The sequence below is a fragment of the Gossypium arboreum genome, chromosome 5 (genome assembly GCF_025698485.1).
Source record: "Gossypium arboreum isolate Shixiya-1 chromosome 5, ASM2569848v2, whole genome shotgun sequence".
NCBI classification, from domain to species: Eukaryota; Viridiplantae; Streptophyta; class Magnoliopsida; order Malvales; family Malvaceae; genus Gossypium; species Gossypium arboreum.
The window spans coordinates 1128233-1151139 of NC_069074.1; the positions used below are offsets into that span (position 1 = coordinate 1128233).

The window sequence follows — 22907 nt, forward strand, 5'->3', positions numbered from 1 at the left end:
ATGCATCTCTGATTTCATTATTCACCGATGATTTTTCATTGAAGGAAGCTGTAGTTGACTTGAAGGAACCATGAGTGGATTTATCACCATTCCTTGCAATGTTACTGTAAACATTTTCAGTCCCCCCTTCCTGGTTATGTTGTTCATTCCTGTCAGCTTGTTCATAATTCCCAGAATCCCTTCCATGAAAGGAATTATTAATCTGATGTCTGGCATGATGTTCATTTCCTGATGACGAGCCAGTATATTTCCGTAGTTCCTCATAATTCATACCATTAGGGGACAAGTATGGCTCCATTGAATACTGCTGGGAGATATTTCCCCGGCTTGAAAGTTCAGCAGCAGCTCGGGAAGCCATACTTGCTCGCTCTGCAGATTCAGCAGCTGCTCAGGCAGCTGCAGTAGCATCCTTAAATTTCATTTCCCAGTGTTGACTTGGCGAAGAGGAAGCTCTCTCATTCCCAGAATATGAATTCCTAAATTTCATCCCTTGATTTTCAGTTCCTGAAAAGCAGAGCACCGAAATAAATACCAACAAGTAACATACAATTGAAAAAATTAACCAAAAGATGATCAATCAGTAAGTTTAAATCTAATAATTAACATACCATGAGGCTTCAAATTTGGAGGATAAGTTCCAGAGGACACCGAATTATTGGTACTAGCATTTGATTGATCAAAATTATTAGGATGAAGAGATGATCTAGAGCTGTGCTCATAGAAGCTTGCGGGTGCTTCACTTCTTCCAGTGTGTTTAGAACCTTGAACATTAGGGGTGCCTTAATCATAATTAGGAAATTGAACGCCTGGAGGTCTCTGCTCATGACTGGGTGAAGCTTGAACAACTGGAGGATCAGCCAAAATTTTGGTGGCCTCCATAGAAGTACTTGGTCCATTCTGCAGAAAAAAAAATTCATATGGAGAGAGCATTAGTCATCGAGCAAATCAATTAACCTCTGACAAACGAGTAACAACATACAACCACTTCAAAATGGGTGTTGAGTTCATAATAAATTAAGGTGTTTGTCAATGTAACTTGATTAAATTGTCGTCATTATTTTGTTGGTACATCAAGATTTGCGGGCTGAATTTTGAATTTTTAAATTTTAAATAAAAAAGATTAATTTTATAAACATTAAAGGTTAAATTTGTTGATTTTTTATATTTAACATCAAATTGATAAAATTTATAAATATTAAAGGGTTAAAATTGTTGTAACACTCCTATACCATGTTCGGCTCAAGGAACCTGATATAAGAATATTACATTCGGTGTCAAAGTAATTCATGGCAAATCACTAATATCTTAGAATATAAAAACGGACAAATAATAAATACGCATAATTTATAATTTAATCCTTATTACGACTTAGAACATACTTGATTTTTTTACTTTTTTCCTAAGTATATGACATTCTATCCAAAATTTTAAAACGTATCATCTTGTTGCTTGAAGATGTGATGAGATGAAAGCTCGTAATCTCAAATACAACTCTTCAAAATTTCTGTACCTAATCTGCACATGGAAACAAACCGTACGCTGAGTATACATCTAGTAGTATTACTATAATTCAAATACTTAAGGTAAAAATAATAAACATGCACATTTTAATCTTACTACCATTTTACTTATAATAAATCATTCATGCATTTAATTCTTAACCATTTCATAAAATCATTATTTCATATATTTCATTTCTATATCTCAATTCAACAATTTATTCTATTTCATATCTAAAACTTTACTATATTAGACTTTCAATAATTATTTAAACCAACATTTTTTAATAAAATTAATTATAATTAATTCATATAATTATATTCAATTAACTCATACACTATTTCATTATTTCCAATTCATTTTATTTTCACTTCTTATTTCGATATCTCAATTTCAATTCACATTTCAATTCATAATTTCACTTTCTCATACTTTCAATAGTTCAATCAATCAAATTCATTCAATTTTCTTATTTCATTTATTCAACTGATTTCAATATCAATAATTTGATGTTTTAGCAAATTCATGAATTTTATGTTCATGCTTCAAATCTCACATCTCAATTCAATTCACAATTCGACTCATAATTTCTTTCTCATGATTTTTAATAATACAATTAATCAAATTTATTTTGAATTTTCTCATTCCAGTTATTTACCCTATTAACAAACCCGGACTTTGGCGGATACATGGATCCAACCAAATACACCAGAATGGCACCCAGTGCCTCATCGGATAGTTCGAAGCAAAGTTGACACCCAGTGTCTCATTGGCCTAATCGAAGTAAAGTGGTACCCAGTACCTCATCGAATCTATCCGAAGTACAATAGTGACACCCAATGTCTCATTGACTCGAGATCGAAGAATCCCTGAACTCTTCCAATCCTATGGCATGCCAACTATATCCGACTCAGCCCGACTAGTTAATAGGGTATTCGATCCACTTTCTCAATTCAATATCACTTTCAATTCATTTACGAAACAATTCAATTATCTTCCACCTTTCAACCAACATTCAATTCACAATTCAATTCAAATTCACTTTTTCACTTTCTAATCAATATACAATTCAATACCAATACATATTTCAGATAAGCACATATAATCATACTTTGATTCAATTCAATCCACTTTTCAATCAATACACAATTCACATATTCACCATATTCATAATTTAATTTATTTTCATTCAATTCATATTTTCAATTCATTTTTCAACCAATTTCAAATCACTAATCACCTTTCAATTAATATACATTTTAAATAATCACATATTTTCTTCATTCAATTCATTTTGATTCAATTCAAATCACTTTTAATTTCCAATTTGTTCACATTTAATTTCAATAGCCATAAACACTTTTAAATCAATTTTATTCAAATCAATACCATTATTTCAATTACTTTCCTAAATTTATCTACCATTCATTTTAATTAAAATATAACAATTAGTAATAAATAGGTTTGAATTATAGTAATACAAACCGTGATTTCTCGTTTTACTCCTTGTCTACTTTTTCACTTCCTTTCTTCGCGAATGCCTCAGGTGCGATATTAGCTACGGAAAATTAAGATAAATTTCATAATCATTAATACAATATTAATTTTATCTAATAAATTGAATTTCTATTCAATTTTCTACTTTAATTTCAATTTAGTCTTAACTAAATTCGATTACTTTTCTATCTCAATTCATACTTTATTTCTACTCAATTTTCAACTAAACTTAGACATAACTATCTAAATTTCTTCATAAAACTCTAATTTCGAAATTCTTACAATTCAGTCCCTACTATGTAAAACTAATAGCTTCTTTTACAATTTAATCCTTTAATCAATTCTAAAAATTCTATCAATCAAACCCTAATTCATCATTTTGTTCAACATGAATTATGTTCAAAAACCTAAGAACTTCCAAAACTTCAACTTAATTTCAACAAAACTTTATTCTAAAGCTTCTAAAATATCAAAATTAAAAAAAAAAGACTTAATTGACTTACCTATTTAAGTTCTAAGCTTTAAAATCCTTATTTCTTCCTTTTCCTTTTTTTTTTCTTTCTTTTTCCTTCTTTCCTTCCCCTGTTTCGTCCCTCCTGTTCTGTTTCTATTCTTCTTTTGTTTCTTTTATTTCATTTACTTTATATATATAATAATAATAATAATAATAATAATAATAATAATAATAATAATATTTAATTCATAAACATCTTTTAGTTAAATTTAAATTATAAGAAAATATTTTATTTTATTTTATTTTTACAAGTGTATTTATATATTTTACACATATACCAAGAATCATTATACAATTGTCTTCATTTTAATTTATTTTAATAATAATAATAATAATAATAATTATAATTTAATAATTTAATATAAAACTATAATAATAATTATAATAAATATCTATTTAATAACAAATACATATATCACAATTGTACATATAAATATTTTTACATTTGTATATTATCATGATCATCTATTTGTCTTTCTTTTATTTATTTATCATACAAAATCTTATAATATAATTATTTAATTAATAAAGTAAATAAATGATTATAATACAAGTGTAAATATATACATTATTACACTTGTATCATCTTATCACCATACACTGTCTTAATTTATTTTATTTCATAATATAATAATATTAATAATAATACTTAAAAACCATATTAATAATTATAATTAATAACAAAATCTCAAGATTTTTATATTCATTAACCACCTCATTCTAAGCAATTAGTCCAATTGCTTATTTAGGCCCTTAAAGTTTTCTTTAATCTATAATTAAACTTTTACCCTTTTTTCAATTTAATTCTTTTTTGCAATTACTCTTAATTAAGCTAAATTCACCTAATTAAAACTTAATTAAGCTCACTACTAGACTCATAAATATTTCTAATAATTATTTACGAACTTGGTTTACTAAGACGGAGGTCCGATATTACACTTTTTTTATGCCCGTGAAGTTTGGGTCATTACAATTGTTATTATTACCCTTGCTATTATTACGACTGGCTACCTAAATGTGCAAAGTAGGCCCCTCCTAGTGTCACGGGCCAGAGTTCAAAACCCGTAACCATCGAACCAAATGCATCCGATGGAGGTCTATTACTTAGATGGGGATCATTTGGCCCACGTGAGCTGGCCCGATTCAAGGAACTGTTGGAGAAGCTTGTCAGATTAAAGTCTGGTTGGCCCAATCGGACTGGCCCGTTGCTTGAAGAGATTGAAGGTCCATCTACAAATATGGAAACATGATCTTAAAAGATATGATATTATAATCTTAGAGATCTTAGATATGATATGGAATCTTATAAGATATTATTTTATAAGATTACATATCTTATCTAAGATATGTAATCTTAGAAGATATGATATTATATTCTTAGAGATTTGATGGTAGGTACCCTTTAATCTCGTCTGTCGATGTAATTGTATCTTGACCGTCGGTTTGGGGAGCTCAAGTATAAATAGAGAGCCTCCCCTCATTTGTACTCACTCCATTCATTGTTTCATTATTCTTTGTGAATAAGAGAATAGAGAGCATTTACTCAAACACTTTGCGGCGTCCCTTTCATTGTTCTTATAAGCTTCTTTTGGCACAAGTTTGCTTCATTGTCGAGTTGGTGCCTTGGAGGAGTTCTTAACGAATCCTCATTCGAGTAAAGGCTGACTTGGGCGAGTTTGGACGAGCGAATCGCCTAAGGCCGCACGGATTGCGAGACGAAAGGTCTAGCCCCATGACAAGTGGTACCAGAGCTAGAGTTCGAACCAAGAAGTATTCGAGCTGTTGGTTCAAAGGCACTGTTGGGATGTCGAAAGAAGAGTTCGAACAAATATGGGCGAGAAAGTCTTTGAGGGAGATGCTGTCGGCAGTAGAGGTACGCGTGGGTAAACTTGAAGAGTCCATGGAAGATGTTAAAGAGTCTGACAATGCTCATGGAGAAAGCATTGAAGACATGAAGGAGCAGTTTAGAGACTTTGTGACCACGTGTCTAACTTCCCAAAGGGATAACGTGCAAGAGTTGCTAGATTCCCAAACGAAGAAGCTGACAGAGAGGAACAATGCTCTCGAAGCCATGGTGAAGGCTTTGAAGGATGAAACAATGGCCACGACGCTGACTTTAAGCACAAGAATAGAGGAGCTCGAGAGAGAGCTGGTCCTGTGTCGAGCAGCAGTGGAAGAAGGAGTGTCGAGTGCAGCACTCAGTAGCGAGTGTGTCCCGGAACCGAAAGAGTTTGTGGGGACAAGGTCTGCAGGTGATGTGGACAATTTCTTGTAGATGATGGAAAACTACTTCCGTGCCAAAGGCATCGTGGATGATGCGGATAAGGTACAAACTGCTTCATTATTTCTTATTGATATTGCGCTTTTATGGTGGCGAGGTAGGACCACAGATAAAAGGCAATGTGAGATTGGAACATGGGAGAAGTTCCAATGCGAGTTGAAGAGACAATTTTACCCGGAGTTTGCTGAGGAAGAAGCTCGGGCAAAGTTGCAAGGAATAACGCAACGGGGCACAGTGGGGGAGTATGTTCGTGAGTTCAAGGAACTCATACTCCAAGTTTCGAATGTGACCGAGAGAGAAGCAATGCTTGCTTTTCAAGAGGGATTGAAGCCGTGGGTCAGACAGGAGGTGGAACAAAGAGGTGTCCAAAAGCTGTCGGAAGCCATGAAGGTAGCGGTATCCGTGGTTAAGCTTGGTCTAGGGAAAGACAAGCTTGGATCTTCCAAGTCCGAGGAAAGAGGCGTATGTGAAGGGAATCACAAGGAAGATACGGATGAGTATGGCAATGGCAACGGCGACAATTGTGGTAATGGGAAACCACGAGTTAGGAAGAAGAAACCCAAGAAGAGAAGGGACAAGCTGAAATGCTTTCTCTGCGACGGTCCACACATGCTAAAGAAATGTCCGATGAAATCCACGCTTAGGAAGAAGCCGGTGGGTAAGGCCTTGGGACTTGGTTTGAGCGCAACGGGTGTTGAAGCCAAGGAGGCCGAAAGCGAGAAGAAGCCAGTCGAGTGCTTCTTATGTCATGGTCCGCATAGGTTGCGGAAGTGTCCGAGGAAGTCATTATCGATGGGAATGATCGGCGGATCGGAGCCCAAGAAGCTTGGTTCGAGCAAGGGAAAAGCCGAAGCCAAGAGGGCAAAAAGGAACAAGTCTGTCATCGAAGGGAACGATGGAGCAGACAAGGAGCCCAAGAAGCTTGGTTCGAGCAAGGGTAAAGCCGAAGCCAAGAGGGCAAAGAAGAGCAAGTCTGTCATCGAAGGGAACAATGGAGCAGACAAGGAGCCCAAAAAGCTTGGTTCGAGCAAGGGTAAAGCCGAAGCCAAGAGGGCTAAGAGGAGCAAAAAGAAGCGAGTAAAGTGCTTCTTGTGCCGTGGTCCGCATGAGTTGCGGAACTGTCCAAAGCAAGCCGTAGTCAAAGGAAAGGCAACGTTCGAGCATAGAGAGTCGTCGGAGGGGCTTCCACCCAAGGGAGAGGTGAGTTTGTCATCGAACTTAGAGGAAGAAGTTGCGATGAAAACAGTGAAGCTAGGAACAATGAGGCTCGAATCAAGTGAAGCGTCAGAGTTGGCCGAGTCATCGACAAGGCTTCCACCTATGGGAGATGTGGGTGGTGCATCGGACTTCAAGGAAAAAGAAGTGATGCATGTGGGACAGTTGACCCGAATAAATGCAAAGGTATATTCGAAACACTCTGATAGTGTTTTGCATTCTAACTTGTGTACTTGGCGAGAACGTAGGGGCCCTTTCGAAGTTCTTGAGCAAGGAGGCCGAGGCGTGGGCAAAGCGAAGCCAAGTGTCGTGAATCATAAGGATTCGTTCGAGGAAGTTAGAATGTGGGCAAGGGAGTGACATAACTCACGGTCGTCGAGATGTACAAACGCAGTAGGACGGCTCGAGTTAAGAAGCGACGAAGCCGAGGCAAAAGTCCCAAAGAAAGGATAGAGCTAAGACAACAAGTGGGATCCAAGGCGAATCAAGTCGATTGCCATTCAAGAGTCGCAACGAGGACGCTTGCGAGAATAGGTGGGGAGAATGTCACGGGCGAGTTCAAAGCCCGTGACCATCGAACCAAATGCATCCGATGGAGGTCTATTACTTAGATGGGGATCATTTGGCCCACGTGAGTGGCCCGATTCAAGGAACTGCTGGAGAAGCTTGTCGATTAAAGTCTGGTTGGCCCAATCGGACTGGCCCGTTGCTTGAAGAGATTGAAGGTCCATCTACAAATATGGAAACATGATCTTAAAAGATATGATATTATAATCTTAGAGATCTTAGATATGATATGGAATCTTATAAGATATTATTTTATAAGATTACATATCTTATCTAAGATATGTAATCTTAGAAGATATGATATTATATTCTTAGAGATTTGATGGTAGGTACCCTTTAATCTCGTCCGTCGATGTAATTGTATCTTGACCGTCGGTTTTGGGGGAGCTCAAGTATAAATAGAGAGCCTCCCCCTCATTTGTACTCACTCCATTCATTGTTTCATTATTCTTTGTGAATAAGAGAATAGAGAGCATTTACTCAAACACTTTGCGAGCGTCCCTTTCTGTTGTTCTTATAAGCTTCTTTTGGCACAAGTTTGCTTCCGCTGTACGAGTTGGTGCCTTGGAGGAGTTCTTAACGAATCCTCATTCGAGTAAAGGCTGACTTGGGCGAGTTTGGACGAGCGAATCGCCTAAGGCCGCACGGATTGCGAGACGAAAGGTCTAGCCCCGTGACACTAGTGTGGACAAAAGCCACTAGAGTGCAAATGGAGGCCCAACCCCTGGGAGGCTCTCGCAAGTGTAACAAGTTCGAAACGATGCACTTTCGATAAGAGCCTAATGGTTCTGTTATGTGACAAGAATGTATTGGAAGAATCTAGGAGGCCTCAAAGAGTTTTAAAGTCTAAAACAGAGACCAAAATCTTGTAAAACTTAGTAAAATTTTTCAGAAGCAATAAATTACTTTAACAATGTGTAAATTTGTTAATACTATTATGTGGCATAATTTTAACCATCCGATGTACTAAATGTTAGCCATCTATTTGAAGGGATTTGATTTAGCCATCTATTTGAAGGGATTTGATCTATAAAAAGGAAACATCTTCCCTCATTTGTACAACTATTCTCCCTAGCCTATTTACTATCTAAATAAAAAGTTAAATTAAGTTTTGATTTGTTAGGATTAAGTTATTAACTGGGTTACTTGTTTTGATTTTGGGTAATCTGTTGGTTCGTTTATTGGTACATGGTGTTAATAATTCGAGTAGCCCAAATGTTTTATCTTGAGTTTTTTTTTTATAAATCCAGTATATATTTAAAAAATATATATCTTTTATTCCTAAAATTTAAAATTATTTATATAACATTTTTTACTTAAAAAAGTTTTACTTAAAATTTAGCTTTTACTTGAAGTTATTTTTATCTTCTTAATTTTTTTAATTTACTAGTCCGACAGTGAGATTCCATATAATAGAAGGTTGAAACGAAACCATTCTCGTTAGTCCAATCGAGGATCTGGTTGTAACTTTGAGGGTTTAGCTGTTCGGCTCTGGAACTAGTACGAGAGAGAGATTGGAAGGAGGATACTGAACGATGCGTTAAGGTCAATAGTGAATGCTGAGAGGAGGGGCAAGGCCAGGGTGGAACTGAAATCAATCTCCACCGTCATATCCTCCTTCCTAAATATCATGAAATATCGAAGACAGTTCCTTCTTTTTTTTCTGTTTTTTTTTCTTTAATTCGTTGTTTGTGATTATGGATTTGGATTATTTAGGTCAATATGCATGGGTTTTTGCTTTAATTTAATTTAGTATTGATTAATCTCGAGAATTAATTTGGTTGAAATGACCTAGTTTTGATAGTTGTTATTTAAACCTGCAAAAGTTTTTCTTTTTGTGAATTTGAATATTGTTGTATCAGTGAATACTTATGTATGTCAAAGAGTTGAACTTCAATAAGCATATTCATTTAATTGGTTTATACACATTTATACACATTTTTGGATGTCTGATAAAGAATTTGGGTGTTGAAAGCCATCAATTCATTTTTTAGACTATACAAGTAAAGATAAGGGTTGAACCCGATCTAAAGCAGGAGTTTTGATGATAACCCATAGCAGCCATTTGGAATGACTGATGTTGCTCTCTTCACACATTCACATCCCGAGACACAGCCTGAGAAACTTATTCTGCTTTTTATTTCTCCAATTTCAAAGAAGCTGTTTTATTGCATCAAAGAAGCTTTATCAACGGAAATAACATTTCAACTCTAGTTGGATAGGTAATATATTATACATCCCTGTAATGTTAAAAAAAAAAAAATCTGTATGAACATGCAAATCGAAAATAGTCATAATAACATAAGGCAGCACATTGGAAATTCAGAAACTACATATACATTAGCGATTCTGTCTGAGGGAATTTAAGTGTGCGGCCAAGGTATCATAATCAGGAAGCTTAGGGTGAACATGAGTGGCACTCTCCTTCGATGATCCCTCAATTGATGTTTGAGCCTTCGAACTTTTGGCACTACCTGATGATATACTCTTCCGGACGGGAGAAGATACTTGTTCCTTTTCTGATGATTTCAAAGTTCCACCAACTGAAGATCTCTTGGTCTCTGAAACCGGCCTTAAAGTTGGTTGAGATGAAAACCGGGAATGCTGAAAACTTTCTCGGTGATCCGAGCTCTTCTTCTGAGGCTGAGTCTTTGGTTTAGCTTCGTCAGCATCTGGGCTCTTTGAGGTTAAACTCTTTTCCTCACCATTGTCAAGCGCTACTGCTGGCTCGGAGGAAACTGTAGTTCTGTGATTAGAACTTCTCCGTGAATATGAAAGAGGAGCTTTCGTCCTTCGAGAAATTCTTGTGTTTGAATGCACCTTTAAACTTGTTTTAGGAAGATCTTCATCAGAACCACTATTTCCAGAATCAAAATATGGGACAGGGGTCCTTGAACTTGATCTCTTGTTGTATGAGCCTTTACTTTCTTCAAAGCTTGGAGTTTTGTTGTATTGATCATCAGTGCTACTAAAAGCCTGTTTTGGCTGTTCCTCCTGAGAATCATCGTCACTAGAGTCAACCTGAGTAACCGGTGCTCTTGTGCTGACTATTCTACTTACTTCAGCATTCTCTTTCCTACCATATGGCTTATGAATGTAAGATCCAGAACTAACTGAAGCTTCCACTGCCGCGGGAAAGGATGATTGCTTAATTCTAGTAGATGTATCATTGCCTGCTTCTTCAGAGGATAACGCATTGCCTCCAGGAACTTTAGAATATGGTGGACGCCTATAACCCTTATTTCGAAGGCCACCTGTCAAATTTCCCAAGTTCAGTTCCTTTCTTTCTTCCAGACTAGACTCATTAGAATGTTCAGTATCTTCCATGCCTTCAACCAACCGTGAATTGAGACAACTGTTTCCAGCCTCCTGGGAATCCATATTTTGTTTCTGACTACCTATACCAGGATTGCTATTCCCAACGAACCTAGATTTGCCTATGTCCTCTTCACTCTCTGAACTACGGCCGTAATCATCGAATGTTGCAGGCAAGTCATCCCCATGAGAAGGAACTGCAGAGCTAGTTGAACTTTCAAAGAAGGCAGAAGCAGGCCACTCCTCTGAGAAAATATTGGATTTTGAAACGGACTTTTGAGCTGAATTGATATTCTGCTCAATGCTCAAAGAATTTGTACTTGTAAATGGATGACTAGGTGATATCTGACCCGAAGAAGAAAAGTTCATGTTGTATTCATGTACTTTAGGCTCTTCCTCCAAACCAAAATTGTCTTCATAAGTATCTGATCCATAATCATCAAAAACTGCCGAGGCATTGTCAAAAGAACCTGTTGTTTCTTCTGTGCCTCTTGGAAGGCTTGCTTCATCATTGAGATGAAATAAATCCTCACCAGAACCATTTCCAGACTTCTGACAGTTTATATTTGATAAAACATCATGATCATCATAAGAACTCTTTCTATCATGCAGTTCATTCTCAAATTGCATCCTGCTTTCACCAGACTTTCTCTTATCATTTTCTGACTCCTGCCAATATAGATCAGAGAGATCATCATGATCACCGGTAGATGTGTTTAATTGAGAAACAGACGAAGAATATCTTGATTGTTCCCCATCCCTGACGTCATGATGATCAACATTCTGAGGATTCTTAATATCATGCAGTTCATTCACAAATTGCTTCCCATTTCCACCTGAGTTTCTCTTCATGCTCACTTCAGCAAAATGCTCCATCTGCCTGTCTTCAGATGAGTTTATTAGGGAATATGCATCTCTGATTTCATTATTCACCGATGACATTTCATTGAAGGAATCATGAGTGGATTTATCACCACTCCTTGCAATGTTACTGTAAACATTTTCAGTCCCCTCTTCCTGGTTATGTTGTTCATTCCCGTCAGCTTGTTCATAATTCACAGAAGCCCTTCCATGAAGGGAATTATTAATCTGATGTCTGGCATGATGTTCATTTTCTGATGATGAGCCAGTATACTTCTGTAGTTCCTCATCTCTCATACCATTAGGGGACATGTATGACTCCATTGAATACTGCTGGGAGATATTTCCCCGGCTTGAAAGTTCAGCAGCAGCTCGGGCAGCCATACTTGCTCGCTCTGCAGATTCAGCAGCTGCCTGAGCAGCTGCAGTAGCATCCTTAAATTTCATTTCCCAATGTTGACTTGGCGAAGAGGAAGCTCTCTCATTCCCAGAATATGAATTCCTAAACTCCATCCCTTGATTTTCAGTTCCTGAAAAGCAAAGCACCGAAATAAATACCAAGTAACATACAATGAAAAAAAAAAAACCAAAAGATGATCAGTCAATAAGTTTAAATCTAATAATTAACATACCATGAGGCTTCGAATTTGGAGGATAAGTTCCAGAGGACACCGAATTATTGGTACTAGCATTTGAGTGATCAAAATTATTAGGATGAAGAAATGATCTAGAGCTGTGCTCATAGAAGCTTGCGGGTGCTTCATTTCTTCCAGTGTGTTTTGAATCTTGAACATTAGGGGTGCCTGTATCCATAGAAGTACTTGGTCCATTCTGCAGAAAAAAAAAATTCATATGGAGAGAGCATTAGTCATCGAGCAAATCAGTTAACCTCGGACAAACGAGTAACAACATACAACCACTTCATAATTGAATATTTCTGCATGGAGGGTTCCAAGTATGTTTAAATAAATATTTATTTGTTTGCACATCAAAAAGAAAAAAGAAACAAGAAAAAAAGGGAAACCTGTTTTACACTAGTCTTACCAGCATGTCATCATAAATCTTTGATTCTTTAGCTCCAAATGATTCAGGGTTCCAGTTGATCTTATGTTCCACAGCAATTGCAGTCAATATTTTGAGTTTGGTTGGACCATCAGGTGCATTAGCAGATAGTTTCTCAACTAACTAAAAGGAATCAAAAGAATTTTGTTAGGGCCATATAATTCTCATTATGCCAGATAATACTAAAATCTGGGTGCATTTCAACTACTGTTAATTCAAGAGTAGATGTTCCATACAAACTCACCATACGACCAACACCACAATTAGGACGCAGTTCAAGCGAGGCAGAAGTAAATTCTTTTCCATATTTTGCTGTAAAATGCTTTGAGACATCCTTGAGTTCTGGTATCTCTTCACACCTTGCAGACGCAAATGTGACACTTGAAATTGCTTCCTTCAAATCGAGGGGGCAGTTTCTGAATAATTCAAGTCGATGAAAACACAATCTAAGGTTACTAAAAATATAGCAATAGAGAAAAAAATTAGTATAGCTGAAAGACCAAAACACTTATAAATTCATCCTCGACGCACTCAAGCACATATATCCAGCTACTCAAAGCCACTGAAATTAACAGGTGCACCAACCTCTAGCAGAGGTCGCCAATCTACTAAAATTTCAAATCAAAGTAGTTTTATTGTACTTGAATTGAATATCAGTTTTCCCAGTTATGTTACTTGAAATCAGGTGTGAGTGTCAAATAGGGATACCTGTTCAACACATGCATCTTTAACTTTTACTAAGTTCTTTCCAAGTATTTAGAGGGTTACCTATGTCCATAAATCCATTGGACTAACAAAGTACCCCAAGGGTTCCCCTAGGTATTAAGGGAACTTGGGGGTTTTATAAACCAAGTCTAATTGGTTTAACAATGAAGGTTAATTTGCCTCTATTTTTTCAAACATCGGCAAACTCAGTAGCGTTACCCTAAATCCATAAAGGGCGATTAAAATCAATTCATGAAACAGTAAAAGAAAGTAATTTTACACACTTTTGAGATTCAATTATAAAAGGCGTTTAAAATCACTTAATGAAACAGTAAAGAAAGTAATTTACACACTTTTGAGATTCAATGATCGGCATACGTGCGACGATTAGTTCACAGTAGATCTCAAGTAGATTATACGCTGCCACAGTCTTTTCTTCCCTAACGACATGCTCCACCTGAAAAATTAAAATAAATAAATAATGCCACTAGAATTAAAAACAAAATCAAGATAAAGAAAACTCTGATCAAAAGTTAATACCCGAATCCTGGCCGTCTGATCTTGCCCCGACTCCAGTAATTGAGCCAACTCCCTCTTTAACTGCTGAACGTGTGCTTCTCTCTTGTTCTTCATTAGCTTTATTCGAGGTATCGCTAGCTTTAAAGCCATCTTGCTGTATCAAGTCAAAAATTATAATAAAAAAAGGTCAAAAGATCATACTTCCTCTTCGGTTAGAAAACACACACAAAAATCAATTAATTTAACAGATATAGAAATAAAATTAAGAAAAGAAATTACCATTTGGCTGGCTTGAAACTCCTGTGAAGCATTTTTATTTTCCCGGAATGGAGTATGATAAGTCGTTAAAGAGGGAATCAGAAGAACTAAAAAGGGGTTTTATCTTTTGCTTTGGATCAGAAGGGGAAAGTGAGATTGTGAATTTGATTTGGTCGGATGATTGATTTGTTAACGGAAACTGGGATCTTAGCGGCGAAGGAAGGTATAAGAATGGATTGGAGTTTTCGCGGAAATTGAAATGTCGTTTTTTTTTTATTATTATTCCTTTTTTCAATTTCTTGTGATGGTCAGATCAGAAATCGAATGTGATTAGAACACTTGAAATTTGGGAACAGTATAAGGAAAGCGTGTGGAGTCAAATTCAAAATATATTGTTGATTTTGATAAACAGAGGGGACACAGAGTCTGAGATCAGAGGTTGATTGGGAAATTAATAATTAACGACGTGGAACTCTCTGTTCATGTGGAATTTACCAAAAACGCCTCTCCATAGGGTAGAACTTTTCTTTTCTTTTGGGTATAAAATTTTCAATCTTTTTAGCGAGGGTCGCCGTACTACCAAGATCGCTTTATGTAATTAAAATAAATTATATTATTTTAAAATAATTTAATATTTTAAAAATAAAATTTGAATAGTATTAATTTGAATTAGTAAAATTTTAAAATTTTCATTCAATTAAAGTTTCAATTTGATATATATTTTTATTTTTATTGTAATATATATAATTTATTATCTTTATCAATTTTATTGTATTATGTATAATTTATTGTCTTTATTAATTGTAGATTTATATTTTTATCCTATTTATCAAATTTATATCACCATCAACTGAGTCACTAACTCAGTTAGAGATCTTCTGAAATGTATTTTCGTAATTAAAATATATTATATTATTCAATGATAATTTAGTCTTTCTATTTAAAAGTAAATAAAGTGCATACAATGAAATTTGAACCTCGCCAATTAGATTAATAAAATTTCAAACTTACACTTAATCAAAATTTTATTTTAATATATTTTATACATTTTATTGTAATATCCACAATTTATTATCTTCATTAGTTGTATATATTAATAATTTTGTTAATTGAGTTGATGTCACAACACAAGATTACCTCACAAACGATGATAAGTCAAAACCATGATAAATAACAACAGTGCATCTAGTGTTGTTTATCTAATGTATTTATGTGTTTAAATTTCGTTTTATTCATACTTTAATCTAATTTTTATTTTAATATTGTATATATTTCACGTGTTATCATAATTAATAAGTTTCAAACCATAAGTTTCATTATTTATTTTATGTTATTTTTAAAATACATCTATATTTTAAATCCGTGATTTCCATACGCATAGACATTTGATGGGATTTTTAGTTTTTTTAAAATAAGATTGGCTTTATTGTTAAGTAATGAGATAGCACACTTTTAGTTTTCTAAAGGTTAAAATATGTTATAAATTTATTTACTTTTCACAAATTTAAAATTTAATATTTGTACTTTTATTTATAAAAATTTAATATTTTTATTTTATATTTCAAAATTCATATTCAATTGTTAACTTTATTAAATATTAAAATTTTGGCATGATATTTTAAAATAAAAAATACTCACATAATAACAATGTGACTAAAAATTGACATTGTAATAAATTTGAAATTAACAAAATAATTTTAATAGTGTTAATAATTAATTTTAAATGTTGAAATTTGAAAAATGAACCCTTAAATTTCTAAATATATATATAAATATATATATAAGAACTAAATTTAAAAATTGTGTGATATATTTTGACCTTTTATAAATTCAAAAGAAAAGGCTATAAAGGTCCAGGTGTAGATTCGCGCATGGGAAAATGGAAATTCTGATATAGTTCTCGAACGCTTCTTTATTTTTCTTCAATATCGCCAGACAAATAAGTAAAGAATAATGAAATTCATGTCTTTTACGCCTTTTATTATTATTATTATAAATATGCAAATCGAGTGGACGAAAAAAGATTTCATATGAAAAAACATGGAACTGAAATCAAAATCAGTTAGATCAGGAGTGTAACTTGTAAGCCTTTGTAATGCTTCGTTGGGCCATATACTAATTGGTCAATTTTATGCGGTTGGTAGTTGCGCTAACATCCTAACATCAATCAGTGAACTCAATTCATTAATTCAAATGGAAGCTGCCTGTTTGAACTGCTTTTGACAAAAAGGAGGGGAGGAAATGTTAAAATTCATCATTCACAAATATAATATCATCTCATATTTAAATTTGACACCCTTTTAATATAGTATATATATCACAAATGTTGATAAAATTCATAATTAATTAATAATATTAGTGATTAATGTTCATCAATAAATCACATTTATCAATTTATATTCAATAAATTAACCATAAAATTAAACAAATTCACCATTAAACTAATTTTATTATATTAACAAAATTATGAAAATTTAAACCCTAATAAATATTAGCAAATATCTTTGATTCGCTAACCCTAAAACAATGATTAAACAATAAAAAATCAATACGATTATCAATGTCATTCGAATCAAACGGGTGATTGAATTGATTAAACTACTGGTTATTGGTTCATCCAGTTCAAACAAATGAATTATTAAAAAATCATAAAAATTAAAAAATTTTACTTCAATCATCACTTCAATCGATTTTTTAGTCTCGTACAATCGATTCATATCAATTCACAAGTAAACTACATTTTTGTCATGATCCATACAGGTAAAAAAAACGGATATTACCAAGTACCAAATGATGGATTTAAGCATCCAAAGAAATGGAGGTGAGCAAAATTTGATTTGATTCGAAAAACTTGATAAAAAATTTAAATTTTGAATTAAATAATTTGAGTTATTTGAGTTAGGTATCAACTCGAATAAAAAAATAAAATTTTTCTGTTTAACTCGAATATGAATTACACAATTCGAGTTATCCAAAATCCGAATAAAAAAGAGAAAACTACATCGTTTTGATAAATTTTGCTTTTCTAAAGTTAAAAGTCAAAATCATTAAGTTAAAAGATAAAATTATATTGTTTTGATAAATATTTACTCATTAAATTAAAAATAAAATAATTATATTATTTATATAGTTAAATAATCTTATACTTTGTTTACTAATTAAATAATCGATCTATGTAAAGACAAAAGTACGTCATTTTGATAAATATTTAACTTTTCTAATGTTAAAAGTCAAAACCATTAAGTTAAAAGACAAAATTACATCGTTTTAATAAATATTTACTCATTAAATTAAAAGATAAAATAATTATATTATTTATGTAGTTAAACAATATTGGACTTCGTTTACTAATTAAATAATCAGTCCATGTAAACTCAATATTGAGTATAAATAATATGATTCGTTAACTCAACTCGAAAATTTTTTGGCTTGATTCAATTTGATTCGAAAAAAGGTTCAAATTAAGTTCGGTTGCTAAAATAGGATGTCGTTAACTCGTCTAACTCGAATTTTTTTGATTCGACTCAATCGAATACCCACTCTTAGGGAAAAAGCTGCGGGAGATAAAATTCCTTGGGAAGAAAAAAATTTATAACCCATCAAGTTTGAGAAAAAAAAGAATTAAGAGAAAAATGATGACGAAAAAAACAACAAAAATATAAGCGATTCAACTATAATGGCCAACATTCACGAAGTACTCAGATGATTAAAAACGTTCATATTTCTCACCAATTTAATAAAGAATCGAACACGGATATCGTGTATGAATGGGAATACTAGTATAGCGCTTAACACATCAAATGAAATGGAAGTGTAATGAAGTAAATTTTTGACGTTCAGAAATTAGAGTTCAAGCTTGGTGCTGCCTAGTCGGCTGAGTAAGATGGCCATATCCATACCTTGCATCATGGTAGGCACAGCCATCTCAACGGGACAATTCCGAGAAAATCCAACCTTGCCGGATTTTTGCACTTTCTTTATGCAACTCTTAAACTTCTCGTGGCATTTTACGTTAATCAAACCTGTAAAAACAATGGCAGCAATTATATTGTGATTCTGTCTGCCAAACAATTGGGCAACCCATAAAAAAGAAAAACAGACTGAATCAATCAATTAGCTTTTAACCTTTTTTCTCGACGCATTCGTCGTGGATCTTGCAACAAGCGTCCAGATCGTCGCACGGTTTTTCTCCAGGACAACCAGACCATCCCACCCCGCAATATTTCCCGTAACGGATTCCAACGGCTTCATTCCAGATTTGAAATTAATTTCATCGATTAAGAAAAAATAACTAATTGAATTCTAAAGAAAATACTTAATTCGAGAGATGAAGAATAGGGTGCTCACAGTTGCAGTTTTCAGCTATGCAGGTTCGGCTACATTTTACCTGAGAAATCATTAAATTTTCTGTTACAACAATTAATTCTATTAACGGAGAGAACCAGCATTAAAAAATTGGATGCATTAATTCGAATTATCATGCTTAATCGGAAACAAAAAGAAACTAGGGTTTCGAGAATATCAGACCTGGGAATCATTGGTAACGGAATCGGCGAAGACGATGAGGAAAACGAAGATGAAAGCAAATGCTGCTACCAGACGCGTCTGAGCCGGAATAAAAGAACCGGGCAACATTTCTATCACGATTCGTCGTCCGATATACGCCTTTTTGTTATTCTGTCTGGAGAGTTCTTTTTCGATCCGCGTCGTCCAACAGTGTTTCTCGCTCATTCTATTGATCGAGGTGAAACCGCGGGGCGAACTGATAAAATTACCAGATCATCCCTCCCAATTCCGAGTTTCTAACTCCCAACACAAGCACTGGCGGAGAGGACTCTGGTGGTCTGGGCCCGTACGTCCACGTTTATGGATTTAATTCCTCAATAGAACAAACATTTACGATTACAAAATGATATGAAAATCATTATTTTTTGTTCAACTTAAAAAAAATCCGTTACAAAATGCTTTCAAAAATATTAGTCTGTTAATAATAAAAGTTAACGCTATTCAAATTTAATTTTATTTAATTTTTTAATAATATTAAGATTAAATCAATCAAAAAGAAAAAGTCCATTAACCTTTTTTTTATTGGAGCCAAAAGCAGAAGCATTTGATTCTTCATAAGTGCAAACACCGAAAGGATAGCAATTGGCTCTCTACCACTAATTTAACCCAACTCAGAGCTGTCAATGCACTCTAGTCTGTAGAAAGCAGGTTGATGCAGAAGATTTTGAATCAGTTTCATCCACAAATTGATCGAAGAACTAGATTTTACACCATAAACAACCACAATATTAATCTATTCTGATAGAGCAAAGTCCACGATGACACCCAATTCTAAATCCAAACGACGGTAAACCCTCTTAATCTAGCAGATACATAAATGTGAATCATCAACACTAGTTGCATAGTTAGTGAAGGTAATAGAAAAGTTGGTCAAAAGTTGGCCGGTTAACCATAGGGATAAAAACAGAAGGGAAGAATGGAGGAATTAAGTTTGTGAGTAATTTGCACAATTATCATCAATCTTGCGTATAGTTCATAGCAAGGCTTACAAACAAACCTACGCCATTTTAACTATATAAATTATTTAGCTACCATATTAACCACTGATTTCTCAGCTTCAAAATTTTCATGAAAACAACAAAAAATATGCATCCAGAAGAGCATACACTTCCAACTCCATGAAATACCGTCCGCCAGAAGATCACCCTCAGACATAGTAGCCAGTAAAAGTAAAACCCCTTCCCACTATCTCACCCGCACAAAACCATGCAAAGCACTCCAGTCCAAACAAAGCAGCAATACCAGCATTTTCAACCTTCAGTTCTTGCCTATTCTTCCACAGATTCTTCACATAATCAAGCTCCTTCCAGAATGACTCCGTACGACCAGGGATACTGCAAACAATTGCATAAAAAAGGAGTTATTTTGATATGCCATTGTGATTCTGACTTTAGCGAGTAGTACTGCCTCCAAGCATAAACTATTTCATATTTGTTTCTAAAGGAACAGCATATAACAAGGAAATTGCAAATAAACAAAGATATAGGGAGCATTATCATCGACTCTTTGTAAAACACAATAATAAGCAACCCAGCCACATTGTTTTGTCCTTTTATTCTATTACATTCAGAAAATACAAGCATGTTAAAGATAATGAACAGTCCTTCTAAAGATGAAAAACTAGGGAATTCTCAAACGTAAGCCACATGCAAAATGAAAGGAGTAACAAAATTACATACATTTCCAGGTGATTCCCCAGAAAATGATTTTTCTGTTCTTCATGGAGTAAAGTTGAATTCTACACCTATGTTGATAACAATAATTATCAAACGACCATCCAAGGTCTTTCAATTACACAGCAAGAATTTCACTTCCTTTCATTAAATCCAAGTTGTCTCATTGACAAAATGTTCTCTCACAAAGGTCATCCAAAACAATCCTAGGCGAAACGAAACTTATCACTAGAAGGGCAGAAACCTTATACAATGCTTCATTGACAAATTTTGTAACTCAAACAAAAAATATAGTGCAGATAAATATGGACATATGCAAAGGTTGAGAACACATAAACACTAGTGAGTAATTTAGCAGCTAGGGAAAGAAAAATAACAAGCAAGGCCATAACCCAAGTAACATCTAACAGGCCAATGAAACTATAAATATATACAATTCTCTACTTAAAAAAGCATACTAGTTTCATTTCATAAACCCAAAAAAGAAAAAGTATTTACAGATAAAAACCACCATAATCAATTGCTTGGCAATAGAAGAGGACAATTTAAAATTTCAGACCTGAAATTCCATATAAAACAACTTCATATGTTGCCACCTCTATCAAAACAAAAATTCACTTGGTTTGTGCCTAAGAAATATTGCCGAAACAACTTGATTGATATTTTGGACTAGTTATAACATATGTCCTTCACAACAGTTTTTTGTAACTCACTCATCTGTTAAATAAAAGAAATTTTAAATTTTTTTAATTTAACAAATCAAATCTCAGGGAATCATGAAATCATATATTTTGAAATCGGAATGCATGATATAAGTTCATGACTAACCGTCTCTTTCAGTTTTTCTACCTTGCTCGGAACCTTTTGAGAATAGGAGAGATACCATAAACGAACAACCAAATGAGTTGACAACATTGAATTCTGTTTATATGATTAATGTAGACGCAATGCATAAATGATAAACAACATGTTAACATACATTTGGTAGCCAAATTTGATGCAGACAAATTCGTTAACTCACTGTCGCAAGCAAAATACATTGACGCATTGCACTGAATTATCTAAACTTAAAGACCTTCATGGATGTAGGCGCCAATATAAAAAATGCAAGAAGAAATACCTAGCAAGGCGAGTGTAAAACAGCTGCTTAGACAACTCGTTGCACTTCTCCACTGTGGATGGTTCCTGAATGTATTGCTTGTTCTGTTCCAACAACTGCTTATAGTAAGCAGATCCGTTCTTGGCTACAAACTTCGAAGCTTCAGAAGCCTTAGATTGCAACTGCAGCAGTTTTGACGCCATCAAAATCTGCACCATATATAAAAACATAAAATAAATTTCTTAAATATCGAAAATGCCTTGGAGAATCTTAAGATAAAAAAAATACAAAGAACATAAAATCAGTTAATCAAAACCCTAAAAATTAACATTAAAAGCAACCAGTAGCGGAAATAAAAGAAGTGTGGATAGTGATCGTGCTCTAAATCAATAGATCTGAGAATACAAAGAGAATCGTGAACGATTCAAAAATCAAATACACTGTAGATCTAAGCAAATGATGTGAACCTTAGCTTTGATAAGAGCAAAATAAAGTATGAAATGAACGTGTTATCGGTTGACTACAAAGACGCGAGGGTACTGACCTTGGCTTCTCCCGCCGCTTACCTTAGAAAGAAGAGCGAGAGACTGACAGAGCAGGTTTTGCGGATCAGTGGATGACCTTGACCTCTTTTGGTGGGGTTTTTTTAGGTGAACTTTTAATTTCCGTATTTTACAAGGGTCCTTCTACAATTTCAAATATTTTCTCCGATCTTCTATTTTAATTTAAGCTAAAGACACTATTTAGTACCCAATTTTGATAAATTTTTTATGTGATAGTTATTTTTTAAGTGATATTTATATTTAGTAAAATTATACATTTTTACACAAAATTAATTATATTAATTTTTAATATTTAATTTAGATTTTAATGTTAATTTCATGATAGGTAATTTTAATAATATTAATCTCTAATTTTTATGTTTTTATTATTAAAATACATTTAATGTTGGTTATGAATTTATTTAATTTTGTGTTTAATTTATTAAATATAACTTAATGTATATGATTATTTTCACGTGTTGATTTGATGAAAGTTAATTATTAATATTATTAGTTAATTATGAATTTTATCAAATTAACACTAAACTCGATTAAACTCTTAAAAATTCAATGTTACATTTGGATACCAAAATATAACTTTTTTAAATATAGGTGCCACATTGAAAAAAAGTATTAAATTTAAAAATAAAATTCAAATATAAAATAATGTAAGCTGCATGGTTTAAAAAATTCTTTTTGGGTAAAAATACTATAGAAGCTTTTATATTGGTAG

The 22907-nt window shown here is 33.7% G+C and overlaps 3 protein-coding genes across 5 annotated transcripts; all 3 read right to left on the reverse strand.

Moving 5' to 3' along the window:
* Positions 1-9723: 9723 nt before the first annotated feature.
* Positions 9724-14842, reverse strand: LOC108483931 (uncharacterized). Its single transcript, XM_017787479.2, has 7 exons — positions 14316-14842; positions 14058-14190; positions 13871-13974; positions 13057-13228; positions 12795-12935; positions 12383-12581; positions 9724-12280 (listed from the first exon to the last, which is right to left on the reverse strand). The coding sequence occupies exons 1-7, from the start codon at positions 14345-14347 to the stop codon at positions 9915-9917; spliced, it is 3147 nt and encodes a 1048-aa protein (XP_017642968.1). The 5' UTR covers positions 14348-14842; the 3' UTR covers positions 9724-9914.
* Positions 14843-17997: 3155 nt separating this feature from the next.
* On the reverse strand, positions 17998-19255 carry LOC108486768 (probable phospholipase A2 homolog 1). Its single transcript, XM_017790982.2, has 4 exons — positions 18822-19255; positions 18642-18681; positions 18420-18539; positions 17998-18316 (listed from the first exon to the last, which is right to left on the reverse strand). The coding sequence occupies exons 1-4, from the start codon at positions 19023-19025 to the stop codon at positions 18138-18140; spliced, it is 543 nt and encodes a 180-aa protein (XP_017646471.1). The 5' UTR covers positions 19026-19255; the 3' UTR covers positions 17998-18137.
* A 535-nt stretch (positions 19256-19790) lies between these two features.
* On the reverse strand, positions 19791-22346 carry LOC108486769 (uncharacterized). Of its 3 annotated transcripts, none has more exons than XM_017790984.2 (3): positions 22199-22346; positions 21654-21841; positions 19791-20194 (listed from the first exon to the last, which is right to left on the reverse strand). In XM_017790984.2, the coding sequence occupies exons 2-3, from the start codon at positions 21833-21835 to the stop codon at positions 20008-20010; spliced, it is 369 nt and encodes a 122-aa protein (XP_017646473.1). In that variant the 5' UTR covers positions 21836-21841; positions 22199-22346; the 3' UTR covers positions 19791-20007. The 3 variants fall into 3 exon arrangements, with proteins under 3 accessions (XP_017646473.1, XP_017646474.1, XP_017646472.1); XM_017790985.2 differs by having other exon boundaries at positions 22100-22335; XM_017790983.2 differs by having other exon boundaries at positions 22177-22329.
* Between the last annotated feature and the right edge of the window lie 561 nt (positions 22347-22907).